The sequence below is a fragment of the Lagopus leucura genome, unplaced genomic scaffold (assembly GCF_019238085.1).
Source record: "Lagopus leucura isolate 7727_CA_CO unplaced genomic scaffold, USGS_WTPT01 Super-Scaffold_100001, whole genome shotgun sequence".
Classification (NCBI taxonomy): Eukaryota; Metazoa; Chordata; class Aves; order Galliformes; family Phasianidae; genus Lagopus; species Lagopus leucura.
In genome coordinates, this window is record NW_024962262.1 from 52,123,957 (window position 1) to 52,143,551 (window position 19,595).

Consider the following 19,595-nt stretch of genomic DNA (forward strand, 5'->3'; position numbering starts at 1 on the left):
GCAAGGACAGATGAATGACCAGAACAATGACCAAGTGTGAAGGGGCACAAGTGTTAGGGGGGTAATTAAACAATTGAGGCTATGTCTACGTTTATGTTGTAAAACTGACATCCGAGAAGTTATGACCAAATGTTTGTTAAGAAAGCAATTGTTAGAAGTCAATTAACCAATTAAGACATTCGTGTTTGGGCGGCAAAGATTTGTGTCTACTTGGTGTTTGCATGATTAGTGAAGCGTTGCGAAAGAGTGTGAACCTGCAGTACTCAGCCAATGAGGAACCAGGGGAGAAAGAGATCAGCAGTGGGCAATAGGGGATAAAAGATGTAACACTGTTTTCTCGGGGCTCTCCTGCTTGCAAGAAGCCTGCCACTGACATTGAGAATAAAATCTGCTTTATCAGAGAAACTGCCCTAGAAAATTATTTGGATATTTCCAACACTGGGGAGCCTATTCCTGTGCTTAACCACACTTTCTGTAAAGAAGTGTTTCCTGATAGCTTTCTGATATCCAACCTAAACTTACCCTGGTGCAACTTGAAGCCATTTCCCCTCCTCCTGTCACCTGTCACCAGTGAGAAGAGACCAGTCCCACTCTCTCTGTAAGCACCTTTCAGATATTGGAAAAGAGCAATAAGGTCTCCCCTCAGCCTCCTTTTCCCCACACTAAACAGCCCCAGTTCCTTTAGTCTCTCCTCATAGGGCATATTCTCCAAGCCCTTCACCAGCCATGTTGCCCTTCTTTGGACCTGCTCCAGCATCTCAATGTCCTCTCTCTACTGAGGTGCCCAAAACTGAGTACAGTACTCAAGGTGAGGCCTCACCAATGCTGAGTACAGAGGCAGGATTACTTCCTTAGTCCTGCTCACCACACCATTCCTGATACAAGCCAGTATTTTTACTGAAAGCACCCCAGTAGGACCTAATACTGAGCAGAGGACAACCTACAACCATTCACCGTGATGTGGATTGAGAAATGTCCCATAGATATAGCAGCTTCGCTGTTAGAGTTTAGCTGGTGATGTAGCTGGAGCTTTTCTGTTACATAAGTTTTGACGTGGGTGGGAGAGAGGAATAGTTTCCAACTTCCTCTCTTTTTATTCCTCTTATTCATTAGTTGCCAGATTGAATCCCCAAAGTGAAGAATTTTAAACAACCCACCTTCCCGATACCTGTTTATTCAGACAACATATCTTATATGAAAAGGTTTGATATTTTTTAATATCTTCTTGAATTCATATTTTCTTTATTCACTTGCCAAGTCAATGTATTAAAGTATTACAATGTGTTGAACAAATTAATGCATTAATTTCAAGCACGTCATATTTTGCATGTTAATCATCACCAGCTGTATAAATAAAATCTTAAGTAGTTAATTACTGGAACAATCTGCAGAGTCTTGAAACACATTTTGCACACACACATTCAGAACCCAAAAATTAGTTATTTCAAAATTAGGGATTAACAGGAAAACTGGACTGAAGAGTAACAGTCACTCCATTACTGGTGTCTTGTCTAAAAGGAAAAAAATCCCCGTTCTGCAGCAGTCAGACAGTGAAACAACAGACCCACATTCTAACAACACTCACATAAGTGATCGATGATCAAAATTTCCTTCTTGAATCAAGCAAGGTTTTACCGGGAATTACACCAGGCACAGTCCATTCGTGTCAAGATTTTAAAATGGGTTCAAAGTGCTCACTGATTTTCGTGCCATTTTGCATTGTTTTGCAATAGTCATGCTCTCCAAGGGGGAAATACTCACAAGAGGGAATAGAAGGACTTCAGCTACGCTCAAGTTGTTGGAACTTCAGCTCAACTAAGTAGAAGTAAAGCTTTCCCTCCATTTAGCTTACAAGAGGGAAACAAAATATTTCCTAGTTCTATTTATTTACTTAATAATACTTATCAGCATTTTTTTTTAGTTTCTTCTCCAAAATACATAACTAAAGTGGGTAAAACATTGAGCAAAAAATCAGAATAGAATGTTGAGAATGAAGTGCTGATTAATTTCCAAAAAAGCCCTCTTTATATCACAAGAAATTATGCCACTTGTGAAGGTCTTACTCTATTAACACAGTCAAACAACCCTACATTGGTTACAAACCTACACCAGAAGAGGTTCCTAAATTAAGTATGAATCTCTTCTTTATTGAGAAATAAATACCAAATCAGAGAAAGTACTGTATATTACACACAACTTGAAACACTTAAGCACTGAATAGCTGAGAATCTTTTCTCAGTATCCTACATCAAAAACTGAGAAAAATAAATAAAATGGACTTAAAGAGGGCTGCCACAGAAAAGTTGAGTTTTTCTAAGGTTCAATCTTACTCTTTGCTAAGTTGTTGATCACACATTCAAAGTGGCTGAAAGACAACAGCAGGTCCTGCTCTGCATGGGAAGAAGGCTTATGGTTAGAGTCTGAGCAGAACAGGGATCTCAGACCTGATACATGGTGTGCTTGAGAAGGCTGCTTTTTTCTTTAAGTGACTTATACCACGAGCAGCATTTCAAGCACAATCCTCTCCTATGCACAGCTTGTAACACGTGCATAAGTGAAGAGGACAATGGGTGCAATTTTTCTCCTCCAACCCAAGGCTTTTAGTCTCAAGTATTTTCTGAACTAGGCTAATTGACACAGCATAGGGCAAGAGAGCAGTTTAGAGCTTAGCAGCCAGCATAATGAAGCAAGAACAGTCACTACTTTCCCTACAACCTTTTAATGATAGAGCGACGAATGCATGTACAAATACATACTGATCAGACACAGATATTTCTTGGATGAAAGTCTAATTCAAGCTCTCTTGGCTTTCCAAAATAGTTTTCTCTCTTCCATTTGTCTTCTTATTACTGAAAACCACGGTATGGACAATGTGCTGGAAGCAAGAAAGAGGATGGTTAGCCGTTTAAGCTGACACGGACTATGCTCTCCTAAAGTACCCGCAACATATGCCTGTGATACACTCTGATAAACGAAGTAGTGCAGCAGACACAGCGCCTGTACAGTGCCTTACAGAACTTCACACACAAGAAATTAAAGAGCTGTGTATTTTTCATGCTCCAAGTTAAACAGTAATTCGGGGAGAATTCCCTCTGCGACTGCAGTGGCCCATGGTCCTAAATCACAGATTCAACAACAGATTCTTGCTCTCAGCTGCCCCACCAACTCACTGGCACTAAATCAAACACAGCAAATCATACAGAACCAGCCCAAATTATTACAGTAGCTCCCTGATTTTTTTTTTTTTTTTTTTGGATTACCCATTTCCCAAAAACAATGATGATATTCAGATTTTTAAAATTTAAAAGTAATTTTAGCAGTATATTTTTAAGAAAGCACCTGATAAGAATTGCACTATAAAGAAGAGTAAAGAGGGGGAGAGGTATGTTCTTTTTTTTCCCCTTTTTGACCGTAATAGTAGGAGTGTCATTATGGTAACAACCACAGGCAATGTTAGCACAGCTACATACAAGCAGTGGTGAGGGGACCCAAGATGCTTCTCTTCTATTTCTTCCATTCTGTGCTGGGTACCCACAGACAGAGGGTGTTGGGACTGGACCACAACACAGGTGTCAGTAGAGGAGTGGGAGAAGGGGAAAGGATGAGGAAGCTGGGACCCTGAAGGATGTCATGGTGTGCTACAGGGTTAGCAGGGAGCCTGTGATACAAATATAGGACTGGGAGATTCCCAAAATGCCTGAGGGGTGAGGATGAGGCCCATTTGTGGCTGGTGCGGGCGTGCCTGGGATAGGCTGAAAAAGAAAATCACCACTCAGCTTGATAAAATCTTAGAATATTCCTTGTTTCACAGATAATTATGAAACTTGACTTACAGCCGCATCTGGCATATTTATGGAGGGTAGATGGAAGGAATCAGAAGAAAGGCAGGCTAGACTTCCCACTGGACATGCATTTACTGCCCCAGTGAAAAGCGGCCTGAAAACTGAAGCCAAGAAAGAGTTCCTAGAGGAAACAGCCTGATAACTGAATATATACAGATTTACAAAGCATGGGGCAATATTCGGAGTTGCAAAAGTGGCAACTGCTTACAACCATTTCTTACTAGCATTATATTGCTATCAGTATGTAATAGTGAAACCATTATTTGGGAAGTCACAGAAGGGCATATTTTTAATCAAGCCACTTCAATTTCTCATTTCTTTTGAATTAACCATGCAAATGAGACAGATCTAGGGGCTGTGACCAGTACTTATGTGACTATGATCCACAGAGACAGTTATAGATCAGTAAAGTATACCTGGTCTGCATTAGTCAAGAACCATATTTTACATGACCTTTGTTGGAGAAGATTCTGAGTTCAATGTGAAGCCAAAAAATATTCAGTACTCAAGCTAGTGAAAATGAACAAAAACTCTATCACAAAACAAAAAGCTTGGATAAGAACAAGATGCCAAACTGAATTCTTTGCAAATAGTAAATTCTTGAATATTAGCAAGCATAAGTTCTAAGTGAGCAGTTATTTTGAGTCATGTCTAAGACATGACTAAAAGTTTGCCAGGTCTTACTGCAGTGTTCCTTCACTTTCCATTAGCAGTTTTTTTTTTTTAAAGCACAATACAGTGCTTTATGAGTGAAAAATGTCAATGCGCACAATTTAGATTTAAGTGAGGTATAAAAAAAACCCACAAAACTGTGTTAAAAAACAAACTCTTAAGTATTTCATATTGTATCCAATCAGTCAGTCCTATGCATATGTAAGTACCTCTCTATATAGGTAAGAAATAAAATGCAATTGATACTTGAGAAGTAATTTACAACCAACATCTAAATGATTTCTGGTAAAAGCAAGATTGAAGATTTTGATAGAAGATGAAAAAAAGGTTCAGCTAGGTGTGCTTGACATTTTAAGAATATTCTTTGGTGCTTAGCAAAATGACAGCAAAGATTGAAATAATGCTCCGGACAGTGTTCAGATCATTAAATTGTGAAAATGTCAAATAAATTAGGGTCATATAATCAAAGTTTAATGAGAAGTTCGAGTCAATGGTTTTCAGTATCAGTATACCTGAAATGAATTGGAAAATGTACTTCTTGGTACTTCTTCCATGCCAAATGAAGTATTTTCCACCACTTCTGCCATACTCTGGAAAGACTTAACTCCCGAGAAGAAGGAAAAGTTGTTTTCCTATTCCTCTCTCCCTCATCATTTTTTGGATGAAGAACATGTACCTCCTCCCACCATAAATGGAAGCAAACTAGGTTTAAACATTCAAAAAGTTATAAAGGTTTATTAAATGAATCCAGATTTGACAGATATTACATAAATTAAGCAGCAATAAAATTTTACTGGGGTTTATGTACAGATCACAGTGATTTTCATTGTGCAATGAGGGCTGACTTTGTAACTTTGAACAGTACTTACACATGTGAGCTACAACAAGCAACCAGCAACATACAACATTAGTCCAAGCTCACCTCGCAAATCTAGCGGTTCAAACTGGTCATGTACTACACAAATGCCTGCTACTGCTACCACTACCTACGACACAACAGAGTATTTATAAAGCAGTTAGGTTTGCCATAGAAAAGTGCAAAACATGGCAAGTCTGTACACAGTACAGTACGAAAAGGAATCATGCTACAGTCATTGAAAGCTGAAAAATAACTCTATAGCATAGGAAGCACTGCATCACAACTCTTCTGAATGGCAAGCAGATGGGCTGAGGAACAGCCATATCTTCATTGCTTTCAAACCTGCAAAATCCCTGTTGATCTATTTAAACATAGTTCAGTACCTATATTTTGATCAATTAACAATGATTTTTTACAGTGGAAGATCACATTAGTTAAAGCTCAGTAGCACACATATTCATTGATCAAGCTAATTTACAGGAAAATCTACAGCATGTTCTCCATTTAAATCATGAAGCATTTTTATTATTTGGTTACAAGGCAATTAAGTTTACAATGCACGTTTATCACTTAAAACCTCAAATCGGGCAATTAAAAATATATATATATAAAACTCAAAAATAAAGATTGCTTTTTAATGTTTAACATTCTTGTTTGCCAAAGCAGAATATGAAAGGCCTATGGGCTCTTGCAAGAAAACAGTCCTTATGCAACAGTCTATATGCAAAAATATATGTTAACAGAAGCAACCATAACAAAATGAACTTCAGAATAGAGGAGGAAGGAAAAACAAAAGTGTTCTAGCTTGCTTAAGAAACAATAAAATAAATCCAGAGTCCTTAGAGCAGTGTGTATCTGGAAACATCTGCTTCAGCACTCAGAACTATGTTCGTTAGTGGTCCATGAAGTCCCAGCAAAGACTTAAAATAAAACCAACTCACTTGTGCAAATAAATAAAATGGGCATGTATAGTAACAGTTCAGTAAGTTGAAGACTGTAGAGAAAATAACTGGTCGTTCATAATGTTTCAAAAAGGTTTCTTATTAAGGATTTTAATTTAAAAAATTTTGAAGGTAGCTTTGTACTAGAAAGCATGTTGACGAGGTCAGTAGTTAGGTATAAGTACACATGGCTCTGGAAACAATGTGAAGTCCGTGGATTAGTACTATAAAGAAGACTGTATTCACTGCTTTAGTCTCTACCATAGTGAGTGCCAGTGCATCCACTGCCAGCAATGGGTACGTGAATGAGTACGAATGGGTAAGAAAGAAAATCCATTTTCTCTGTTCAGCCTTTCAAAACTTCTGACCACCAATGTAGCAAATTAGTCAAATGCAATTTCAAACTCCATTTACTCAGTTCTGAAGACTTAAACGCAGTGCAGTTTTTAAATTTGAAAGAAAAAAAACCAAAATCATGCTGTTTTTGTAGTACTTAGGATTCAAAAAAATACTGAAACTTGCATGTTAAAAAATAAACTGTGCTTCCTCCCCCCTTAGACAAAGTAAGCTCTTTTATGTACTTCAGTTCCTCCAGCTGATTTGGAATAACTCACTCCACGGATACAAATACAGAAGTCTAGACTCATTTTTCAAGAGAATGAGGTATTTTTACCATGTTAAAAGGATAATTTTCCATGGATTTTCTCCTTATTATATATTCCTATATAGTTTTCACTGATTTTCAGCTGGGGCAATCAACTTGCAGCACTTTTAAACATTTGTAATAATCCAGAATTACCTCTTTGAAGAAGTGTAACTTTATTACATATTGTATTTCTGCAAAAAGTCATAAAGTCTCTAAGAATTAGTTTTATAGAGATCTAATAAACTAGAAATTGCAAGCTTTCAAAGTTCATTTACTATTTTACCACGCCTCTGCATTGCTTAGAGTTAAACGAAAGAGAATTGAAGATATTTTTCCACCAGGACAGACCAGCTGTAGATCTGTCATAAATTTATAAAGACAGTAATTTAATTTGCAATTACTAGAATGCCCGTATAGTAAGCACACAGAATTTAGTTCAGAAAAATGAATCTTTGGCCTCCATTTTTATGGCATTTTAGATTAATAAAAATGTGGAGAACTCTTTGTAGGGAAAGCAGTCTGTAAGATCTACAGAGACAGTTTTACGTAGAGCCATCAGTCACAGTGGTACAACTTCAGTAAGCTGATGTGCTTCCGAAACAAACAAAAACTTTTGATCTAAATATGATTTCCCTAAAAGTTATCTAAAACCAAAAAAGGATTTACTTTTTGAAATCAAAGCACTCAGTTACCCCTATATTAAAACAAATTTCACAATATGAAACATGAAAAAGACTAAAACAATCCTGAATTTGTGTTTATGCGTACTCCTATACGAGAGAAATACAAATGCACATACAGATACTTGGTACTACTTAAAATGAAACAGTACTGTGAATACTTCCTAAATTCAGTGTATTTAAGATTTCAGAAAGCTGTCACACAGTTTTAAAGATATTCCTCAGATCTAAGGCTTGAACACTGTACATACAGAATTCCTGGCAGTGGAGACTTCAGGCTATTTCCAAAAGCAGGAGCAGAAAAAGCAGGCTCTAACATATATTTAGTGTTCCCTCTGATAGTTAGAAGCTCCAAATATTCAACAACAACTACGCCAATAATGAAGAAAGTCTGTTACGGCTCATGCTCTAAATTTAGAGAAAATAGCAAGCTAAGAGAGAGAACAACTCCTGTAAGAGCCAGTTATAGCCCTTATACCAGTATGCACTGAACTGAATGTCTACAGAGAGTTGTCACAAGAGGAATCACATTTCAGACAGCACGTCATCACTCAATATCCTGGTTTGCAGAGACATCAGTGTAACAGAATTTCATAAATTAACCATTAAGATGTATCTTAATCAACAATAAAACATGCCCTTGTCTTTCTGCTTTCAAGTACTATGGTTGCAAGTATGAGGCATTGGAAATTTTAGGTACAAATCTTATTTAAAACTTAATCATTTTTTATTTTTACAAAGAATTATAAAATGTATATAAGATGATGAAAAACTCATTTATCCTTTTAAGATTTTTATCCCTAGAGAACTTCTTGAAAAACATTATTTGAAAAATAAAAATCATAGACTCTGCAAAGTACAAAAATTTACATCTTTGCACAGTTCCTGTGCTTTAGTTGTATTGTATTCATTATATACATATATACTAATTTGTGCTTTTAATTACACAAGTTTAGTATAAACTTATAAAATTAAATCTATGAGTTAATTATGCAAAAAGGATCTGGGAATAGCAGGAAACTTAACTAAACCATAAGTTAAAAAAAAAATCCTAAAATATTTCACTTTACTCAAGTCTACTTCAGAGTAGACTGCCAACATTACAATTTACTAAACCAATGCCAAATGTTTTCAGCTAAAACTGATTCTTGCCTGCCTCCAACTCCTTAGATATTCATTATATTCTCATTTGCATATCTGAATGCAGTATAATTCTCATCCACAAGGAAAGTTTTCATTTATGTATTAATTTAATTTTTTCTTCAGACTTGCTCTTCACTTCACTTTCTTTCCAGTTTCTAGGGCAAAAAAACAATGAAAAAAAGAATTAAAAAAACAAGGCAGAACACGTGAATTCAATGTCAGCTTTCAGTCTTTCATAGTACTAAAACATAATTCAAGGTATAGAATTAAACTGACAATCCTGTTCCTTGAACTAAAGCATTTACTCTTAATACAAAAATCTTGGAGTTAAGAAGTGAATGTTGTTATTTGTCAAATCAATCTACATATTTGCTTCTCACACTCAATTTAAAAAGATTGAAAGATTAAATATCCATATGCTTGGATAAGAATCACTACAGAACAAAGCCTGTGGCATACCTCTATCATTCAGTAAGCCTGCTTTAAAATATATCAATTATCAATTTTACTTTATACCATACGTTGCTGTGGCCAATTCATGTTGGTTTCAAGACCTGTATGGAACAATTAATCACTGTTATGAATCAGAAGACATCAGAAGTTTCTGCACAAGGCTCTCCCCAACCTGCAACCTTTGAAGAGGATTCCTGGCCCTGTAAACGTACCTTGTCCATTGTAGATGTTGCATTCAGAAGTTCTTGAAAATTTCCAGATCTTTAGGGGGTACTGGAGGCATTTTATTCCAGTCATCTTCAGGATAAGCTTCAAAATTGGAAGTATCTCCATCATTGGATACTTTCGGCACGATAGGAGGCTAGTGAGCATAAATACAAAAGAAGTTAGTATGCATTTACAGAAGTTCACCTTTTTCACCAATATCGACTGATGTTGAGAGAGAAAAGACTATGGCAACACGTATGTGTTCCAAAGCTTTGTCTGAAGTTAAAAAAAAAAACATAACACAGATATCCATTTGTTTAGCATTCAAGCTCCAGATGCTTTACAAATGGAAGTTAATTACTGCACAAGATTATTTCAGTTAGGCTTCCAGGCATGTTCTGTTACAGAGGACTCTGCCACTCTCCTCATCTTTCACTCTTTGGCCAACTGGCAAGCAGCAGCATAATCATCATCAGATCCCTTTCAAGTAAGATAAAGTCATGATAGCAGGGCAGGTAATTGCTTTGTAATTGAAGAAAAAAAAGCCTTCTGCTTTCAAAACAGATTGGCTGCATTTGAAGAGGCTGAAATGACTAACTTGTATGTGCCTCACACGATCTACTACGCCTTTTTCTAGGCAGCAAATAATGAAGCTGCTGCACTGTAAAAAAACTGATTTTCACAAGAATGTCTGTAAAAGTATCTTAACAGAAATGGATCTTTGGATTTTATGAAAGTTGGAAGTCCAATGAGAAATAATTGTTTTCTACCTCTTTCTTCATAAGATCCTTTGGATTTCCAGTTTATACGTTTTTTTTTCCTATTTTCTTTTAGTTTAGTACTGAGATTACTCTGCCCTTCTGGACACAGGAATGTGAGAAACCTTCTTTCTGAAACATTTAATCAGTTACAGGTAGCAAAAACATTCCTTTACTCATGTGACCTTCATTTCTATCCCCTTCTTAGTGGTATAGTGACCTTAAGTATCAGCATACCAAATATACTGCTCTAGTTTAAGAAAACCTAAAGAACACCAAATAGGCCAAAGAAAGTTACAGCACAAAAAGAACTACAAAGCACAATGTTGTTCTCCATTTCCTGATAAAGGCTGCCATTGGCTCTGAGATCTAATTTGAAATTCCAGGCTTAGAAAAACAGCATTACCAAGTTTCCAGCTGGAAGGAAAAGTCCTTACAGACAGTACCTCCACACTTCAATCAAAACCAAAGCCTTGTTTTGGCAATATGGCAGCCCCAGAATACTGCACAGATTCTTTTGAATATGGGAACAACCTTCTTTGCTCCAGAAGCTCAGCTTCTGTGATTTAGTGTTTAATGCAGAGTTCCAGAGAGCTGTGCGTGGCGGACACAGGTATGTAGCACACCTCCAGGTTACAGTCTTTCATAATCTCTATCCTCCAATGTTCCCAAACTGCAAAAAGAACTTGAAAATGTACTTTCAAAACTTCCTATGCAGACACAAGCTACCCAAACTGACTGAAGACTGCCAAAATGCTACAGCTAAAGACAAGGGAAGATGTAGCCTGGACCAAAACCTGCTTTATTCTGATCTTGCTTTCAAAATGTCGAAGAGCCTCAAGGCTCATGGAAAATGGGTCTTCAAGAAAAATCAGAGCTATTTGATCCATGAGAGGGAATGTCTGATAGCCCTGCTTCCCTGGAAACAAACTATCAGGGAAACAAGTTTTGTTATGTAATACAGAAGCAGAGAGAGGAATTTGCATTAACAAAACTATGTTCTCTCTCCCACCACTTAATGTTATTTGCAAAATATTGACATTTAAGATCACTTCAGAACTGTGATTCAATGCCCACTTGTACAACAGAACAACTCTTACATTTTAGAGGAAAAATGCATGTATTACGCCATGTTTTCCATCTCTTCATCAGTAGATACAAGACTAAGGTTATCAAAATAGTTACTTTTGGAAGCAGAACCACAAAGCAAATTTCTGACCCAACTTATGTCTTTGCTTTAAAGAACAATTAAGTAGGATCTCATCCTCATCTTCTAAAGTTCAATGCAATCATCACTAAGAATAAGAAACAAAATTTCAAATTCATCACCCGAATGCCAGTGAGTTTTTTCTTAATTATAATGCTGCATGAAGGGTGCTTGGATCTGAGACTAACATTCACCTTTTTAAGACTATTTGCTATTTATTTAGTAATACAAATCCTTGTAAACCAGAGTCAAAATTTGTTACGATTTTAAATTCCCATCTGTGATTTCTGCGTGATCAGAATTTATAGTAGGTAATATGAAAAATGTGCCTTTGTTGTAACACCTGTAGATAAATTAGGTGTCAATTAGGTGTTGTAATCCCAACATCAAATAGAGAAAAAAACTGCCTACAGCATTACATTAGGATGTTGTTTACAAAAATACCTCATGAGTGTTTTCACCTCTTATCTGTTTTCCCCAAATTATCTAGTTAGAAATTCACTGTAAAAAGCCGTGCAAATAAATGTAAATCCAAACATCTAATTAGTACTTGACTGACTGCAGATGGCTATCTATGTTATTGAAGATCACTTCTGTGAGAAACTGTTCCAGTTAGAACTTTGAGGAAAGAAAGAAGCGTTTACTTCCAAAGTGCTTTAAAAAGCATTTTACAGTGTTGATATCTTTTGCAAACATCTGCCCTCACTCACATAATACTAGAATTCAGTGCTGTTAAAACTTATGTTAGAATTACATTCATAAATCCTTCTTTCTCACCTCTCCTCTTTTTCCTACTCCCATATGCTTTACATTTTATTAAAGCATTTACCTGAGTTGAACTTGGCAGAAAAAAATTAAAGCCCAGAGAAAATATTCCCACAAATACAAGACACAAACAAAGGTAACCCCACACCAACACTCTTTCAATCCTACAACAGTAGTTACTTACAAAGACCTATAAATGAAAACTGAAGCTTATTGTATGTAATGTTAATCACCAGACTCCAGCAAAACAAAGCAGGCTTTTTAAAATTGACTATTCATATGTGTATCACACATAATATGTCAATAGACATTCAAGTAAATTAAATTTGCAGAGGAAAAGGAAAAGTATAATTATTGATGGATACAAATACTCAGATACTCATACACACATGAAGACATACACACACAACAAAAAAGTTTCAACAGAACAGTTCAAATGAACAGTAACTTCTCATTGACATATCCTATACAGTATTTTTCAGAAGGCACCTTTAGTCTCCTTTGAGGTACAGCATCCCAGTCTATAGACCTGAACCATCGATGTCTCTTCACATCATCTGCTCCATTCTTTAAAAAACAAAGAAAAACAAAACATTTAATAAATAGATACGAACGCCAAGACATGTATTTCACCATAAGAACTATGCCATAAAAAAACCCTAGTGGTTTATTTAACCTTATATTATTTTTTCAGGAGATAATCAAAAAGATTCTACAGGACAAATTTATAGGTGTTATTTCCCTAGCAGATCCTGAGTTCCAGCAGTAAGTCCAATTTATTAATTTATTTTTAGCATTCCTCTTACACAAGATAGATGAAAATTAAACTTAAAATATCCTCAATGCCATTCACTGCAGTTTTGTTTAATTCAGTTTACTCCAGAGCTTTAAAGAATGACTCTTATTCAGATCTGCTAATTCTCACACTAATAAAAAAAATTAACTGTGGGGTGGTGGAGTGTAAATTAGAAGACAGTACTAGGAAATACCTATATCAAACGTTACAGACATTTCATACTGACAGCAAGAAGTCCTGAGTACTGTCATAAGAATATTTATATATGTAAAACCATTTATTTTTTCATTTCAGTGTTTTGTAGTGATTACTTTCTCTTGGTAGGCTTGATTTCAGTTAAGTACATAAGGAAAAAAACATATATATATATATTTTTTTTTTACTTTTAAGAAGAGGCAGATAACAATATGAGTACGACTTTCACAAACACAGAGTTAAACTTTTCGTTCAGAACTGTACAACAGAAGTCACATTTGGAAACGTAATTCAAACTCATGCTTATAAAACTAAAAACTATTCTTAAGTCTTTTCTGTACAACTCTTTCACCTTGTGCATTACATCTAACATTTTATACTGACCTTCATATTTCCTAATCGCCTTGTCCTGTCAACCACAAGTAGCTTCTTAATAAGGTCTCTGCAATAAAGAATATGTGTTCTCTGTTCAACAGAAACAATATATGTTTGACTTCCATACAAATGCTGTAGAATAAGAACTTACATCACTTTGGCTAGTTAACACTGTGTACAATTTATCCATTCATTTATTTTGCATTTCAGAAGAGTTAAGAGTCATTTTTTTTCTCTTCTTTCCTTCTCCCCAAGTAGAACTATCTTTCTATGCGTTGTCGTACTTTCCTGGGCTTTCCGAGTATCAAAATTGATCTCAAATCTATTTGGCAGAACACAACCCTAGTTCACACATAAAATACAGATGAAGTCACACCCTCAATTTCATACATTCAAATTTAAATTCGGTGACAGCTAAGTATTCAGGGAAACCATGGAACAACTACTCATCTTTATAAAACTAGTAAGATCTGCAAGCTTTCATTTCAGTGAAAATGAAAACTTTTCTCTGTGATTCTACATCACTGAGCAACTCTACATAAAGCTACATCGACCTTTTCAAAGATGAAAATACATTCAGAGACACAAAGAATTTGTGTTTTAAGAGCAAAGTGCTTTCTAAGTGCCAAACAACATAAAACTAAGTGAGCATAATTTAATGAGTTCAATTGATTACTTAGAAGTTGGGAGAAAAATCTATCTTCATATATTTGAAGCAGTTAATTTGTATGTCAATTATTACTGTACTACATATCATTCTTCTTTCACAAACTTCCAATGAAAGGTAAGAACAATTGAACCACCTCTCTTGTTTCTGCAGTTTCAACAGACTTGAAGGTTCCAATATTGCATGAAATGCTAAAGATCTAGAGAATATGGCCAATTTAGACTTATTAACCTTGCAGAAGGTTAAGCAAGCTGATTTACAGGAAAAAAAAAAAAAAGGCAAACATAACATACCTGTCTCTTTCTACCCTTGGTTCAAACACCTACTATTCCAAAACAAAAACAATATTGTGTCATGTATCCTAGGAATCACAAAAGTGTACGCACAAAGAATACATCAACTCACAAGTGAATGTGCTGGACTATTTCAAAAGCTGTTGTATTTGGCAGGATACAGTTCAAAAACTAAACTGGAAAAATATTCAATTGCCAGATAAAAGGAGAATAAAGAAGGCAGAAATCATTTTTTTAAACTCTCATGATAGTTTCAGACAGTCATTGTTTGGATTATATTAAATAAAGCAATTGATTCCTTTTACAGTGACCTTCAGTGAAATGCTTCCTTCCAGTTCTTCACAGAGAAGGCTACATAAGTGGCTATAAACAATCTTTTCAGCTGAGTAGAACTGAAAAGAAATCCAGAAAACCAAAATAAGAGACATAGGATATACAGCCAAAGTGAAATCATGGAGTTTGCTCTTCCAGTATAACTAGAAAACATTCAAAAGATCATTATTTGTTAGCTTCAAAAACTGATATTAGAAAAGCATAGCGAAACTCAGTGATGTGTATTGTCACAAAAAAATGAACAAATGCTGCATTCAGTAGAACAAATGCCTATTAATTTGAATCAACTGACAGTTGAGTGCTTCTTTACTTTGTAGTTTCTCAAGAAAAGTATAGAAATCATCACGTTAGAATCTGTTGATGTACTGCTGCATGTACATAAAGAATGAGATTCTTCATGTATCCAGAACTTTCTAGATTCCTGGAGCACTGATGTTTCATTTGGCATTTTCCAAAATTGTCTTTGCAAGAAAAGCTTACAAAAACAGAAGAAAAGTTTTGCTGCCTAAGAGCAAAGACTTATAATTCAATTGTTACAAACACAGTGTAACACCAACACTTTGACGGACATGTCAGATAGGACACGATACTCCTCTTTCTGGGATACCAATTGCTAGGAAGAAGATAATGAAAGCAAAAGGGATATAAGTAAGAAAGCAGACTGTCTTACTAGAACAAAACAATCTTAGCAAGTGCTTTAAGAGAATGGTGCAAGGATGTGAGACTACCTATTCTTCATATTATGATTTAAAATAAGGGAAGTTGCTGCAACAAGACATAAATTACGCTAACAACTTGGTGCAGGAAAGCAGGTGAAATCAATGGATGAGATCACTCAAAACTAAAGTGTGAAAGGAAGAAAGTCCAAACCAGAATCCCACAAGGCCCCTTAAAGGCAGGAATGTAATGGGAATGAACTGCCAAGCACAAGCTGAAAGAACATCTGGATAACAAAAACTGGCAAAGAGGTGTATCAGCAAGTATGCTGATTAATGTATCCTGCAATTCATGTCTAGACTGAAGAGCAAAACCTGCATATACATGCTTAATAACATAACTAGGAAACTTACAGCATCAGGTGTCTTCTGGATAGTAGAGGTAAGTGCTTGCCAGTGACCATTAAATAGAAGCACAAACTAACAACACCTCTACTTTCAAATGCTTTCAAGAGCTGCTAGATACTCTATGCTAACTCAACCTACCCAAATACCCTAAATTTGAGCTATTCAGCTCTGGTCATGTTTTAATACTTTAATACACATAGTACGCACACTGGAAACGTACACCCTCTTTCCTAAGATACACTGGATTAGGAAGACTGGAGGAGACTACCTAGTTAGAAACCACTTCAAGATAGTGAGGAAACACTCTTAAGAATAGACATGAATGAGAGACACTAATGAGCATAACTGGACATAGACAGATTTGATTCAGTGAACCTGATGATTCAGAGAAGGCTTAAAAATTTCTCCCAATACTAGTAGCTTTGCAGGATAATTCATGAATGTTCAGATAAAGTTGGACAGATTTTGTTATATATGCCATACAGCGTTTTATCTATCAAACTAGTGTCGACATTAAGCAAATGCCATTTCTACAGGTCACTTCAAAATACCTCGAAAGATTAACCTGGGTATGTAAGAATAACTTCCTGCCCTCACTCACGCGATCATCTCTACATCTCTGTAAACCTATGTTTACAATTGCACTTTAGAAATTCTAAAATTTACTAGCAATTATTTCAGTGACAGAACTTTCAATGAAGGAATTTTGGAATAGGAGAAAAGAAGCATTTATCTGCTACCCACCTGTAATGATTGAAAAATATTATGAATAGAAAACAGACATGCATATTTAAGATTGCACATTGAACTGGGACTCCCCTATTTGAAGAGCCATTTCACACTGGAACTTCAGAAGTATCAGAGTTCAAGTAGTTATGTCAAGAGTGATATAAGTGGTACTTACACAAAGGAACAGTACAGTGTCCTCCTAATTTTTATGCATGATAAAGTATCTCCTCGTAGTTCTCTTTTCTTCTCCTCCCACACCATGCTAGCACCAATAAGCTTTGCACAATGCAGGAAGGCATTTAATATTCCAATATATGCAGAAAAGTATGAAAGGCAGATAGTATATAGCAACTGTATCACCTGCCTGAAGTCTATCACACATACAATTTTCCTTTGAGTGCAAAAGTAAAGGCAATCTAAAATATTTTCCAACTTAGTGTTTTCGAAAATTACAATCATCTATGAAGATACTTTCAGAAAGAATGCTCAGAAGGAAATTAGAATATAAAAGACAAGGTTGGGAGTCACAGACTTACTTTACATATAAATCCAAATGCCGTGGGAAATCTATTTTGCCAGCAAGAATCTTCTGGTATATGCCAAATGGATTGTCATCAAAAAATGGAGGAAACCTATTTTAATACAACAAATTTATAGAGGTTAGGGAAAAAAAAAAAGAAAGAAAAGAAGAATCTTGCAAATATTATGATGTTATAGTAATCTCCCCAAAGTGATTAGATGGTTCTTTTTGGTAGGACATCATCAATCAAATACTAACTTGATAAATAAATTATCAAGCCAAGCCATATTGAGGCTGCCATTGCAAAAAAATTTGTCCTGTAACCACTGACTAGTTTCTATCCAAACTGTCAAAGGCCCTACATACAAACAAGATAGTCCAGTTCAGTTATTTACTGTACTTCTTTAGTTTAAGTACAGGTTTTGTTAGACAAGGTCTGAAGGAGACAAATTGTTCAGACTGTTCAGAACCCAAGTCTCTTAAAGTGCAGCTCTCTTTTCTGCACTGGGACCAATAAAGCATTGATTTAATCTCTCCAGGATGATGAGGAAATCAAGACACAATTAAAATTCTACACTAATTTTCTATAGAATTCTCCATAAAGTTGTGAGCTATCAGAGAGACTGCTTCCAGTCTGATATCCACGGTAAGATTTGAGAAAATTTTCTGATGTGCTTCCCTTACCAGTATATGACAGACCCAAATTACTGCAAGAGGCTCAGAGTGTAGGTACTTCCGTACAACGGGGAAATTCAGCTTTGACCAAGTGCCAAGAGGTTTTCATAGTCATCATTTTAAAAATTACCACAGGAAATATTTTAGGGGAATGGAATAACCATTCATTCACTAATCTGTCCCACCTTGACTTCTGTAACACAACACTGCTCTTATGCTTCTACCTCAAATCATTTACAAAATAGAAACTGGATATAATTAATACAGATGTTATTCAAAATCTCAAATACTGCTACAACAGTCTTAACACTTAAAATGTTTTCACATTTTCTTAACACTTTGTAATTACTTTCTAAAAGACTTAAACTACAGTAAGCAGATCGGTATGTAATACAGGATATTTTTCTCCTCCATCTCCAAATGTTCTATACACTGCTGAGGTGTTAAGAAGAATCAGGAACTTGTATGTGTTTCTATGTATCTGTGCATGTTAAGTTTGCTTTGTGCTTTCCTAATTTGAAAATTCTACATTACTATGTTATCTTTCAATTATTCTTCTAAATTATATGTTTGGCTATATAAAAATTTAATGGCAGCATTGCTTAAAGCGTATGTGAACTGTACCGCAATATGAGATTTGAGGTGAAAGCTTTTCTTGATCAAAAAACAAACAACTTCACTTGATACTACACGCAAATGGTCAATCTGCAACACATAGCATGGAATTTTAACACAACAGCACAAATACTGTGCTGGAAGCTCTAAATCAACAAAAAACCCCTTGAGCTTCAAACCGTCTTCACGCCACAAAGCAAATATAAACAGCTGCCTTTTTTCCAACAACTGAAAAAAAGCTAAAAATTCTCTGTATATAGGACAACAGCTGCAAACCATTCCTTTTGCTAACTGATGCGTAACAATGGCATTGACAATGGTCTCAAAAATAACAGATCGTTTTAACACTGAAGAAGAGGTGTTGTGAAATGTCAAGGGAAAAGCAAGTCTGACATAAGAAACTGTAGGCAGAAATCACTATCTACCTATAAATGATAGACCAAGTATGAAAGGTCTGTTGTGATAGGACAAAAGAAAATGGCTTCAAACTAAAAGAGGGGAGATGTAGACTGGATATAAGGAATAGGTTTTTTTATGATAAGGATAGTGAAGCAGTGGAACAGGATGCCCAGAGAAGTGGCAGACACCACAACATTCAAGGTCAGGCTGGACAAGGCTGTGAGCAGCCTCATCTAGCTGTGGTGTCCCTGTTCATTGCAGGAGAGTTGAAATAGGTGATTTTTAAAGATCAGTTCCAACTCAAATGATTGTATGATTCTGTCATGTAGTCACAAAACAACAGAAAAACCAAAACAACAGAAAAAACCTCACAGTTCTCATTAAATGAGAAAATTCAGTTAATTATATTTCTGATGACAATCATCTAACACAAGTAATATGTTAAATAACAAGTAAGTTTTCCTCTGTGGTAGACTGTAACAGAACACACTCAACATACATAGATCTTTTAACTTCTGTTTTCTTCTATTGCCACTTTATTTAGATTGTTCAGATTAACTTAAAAAAAAAAAACTCTGACATCAATAACCTTGGTTTTCTGTGTTCTTTTTCCTTCCCATATTTTATTATCTAAAACCTAAACAGGACTTTGCCTTAAACCTAGAATGTGCAGAACCTGAATTCCATGGGCCACCAGGGACTGAGTTAGTGAAATAAGACACTGAAGAACAGGAAAGTGTGGTTTATTTTGTTTGTTTTTA

At 35.7% G+C, this 19,595-nt stretch overlaps 1 protein-coding gene across 1 annotated transcript in view; it reads right to left on the reverse strand.

Annotated features, from left to right (window-relative positions):
• Positions 1–5,251: 5,251 nt before the first annotated feature.
• The window catches only part of PRKX (protein kinase X-linked), a 55,295-nt gene continuing 40,951 nt past the window's right edge, over positions 5,252–19,595 (reverse strand). The window contains exons 5-9 of the mRNA XM_042868069.1: positions 17,162–17,257; positions 13,549–13,606; positions 12,663–12,740; positions 9,449–9,597; positions 5,252–8,938 (exon numbers count right to left, since the gene is read on the reverse strand). Of these exons, the coding sequence (XP_042724003.1) occupies positions 9,472–9,597; positions 12,663–12,740; positions 13,549–13,606; positions 17,162–17,257 (358 nt within the window). The 3' untranslated portion in view covers positions 5,252–8,938; positions 9,449–9,471. The remainder of the gene's footprint in view (positions 8,939–9,448; positions 9,598–12,662; positions 12,741–13,548; positions 13,607–17,161; positions 17,258–19,595) is intronic.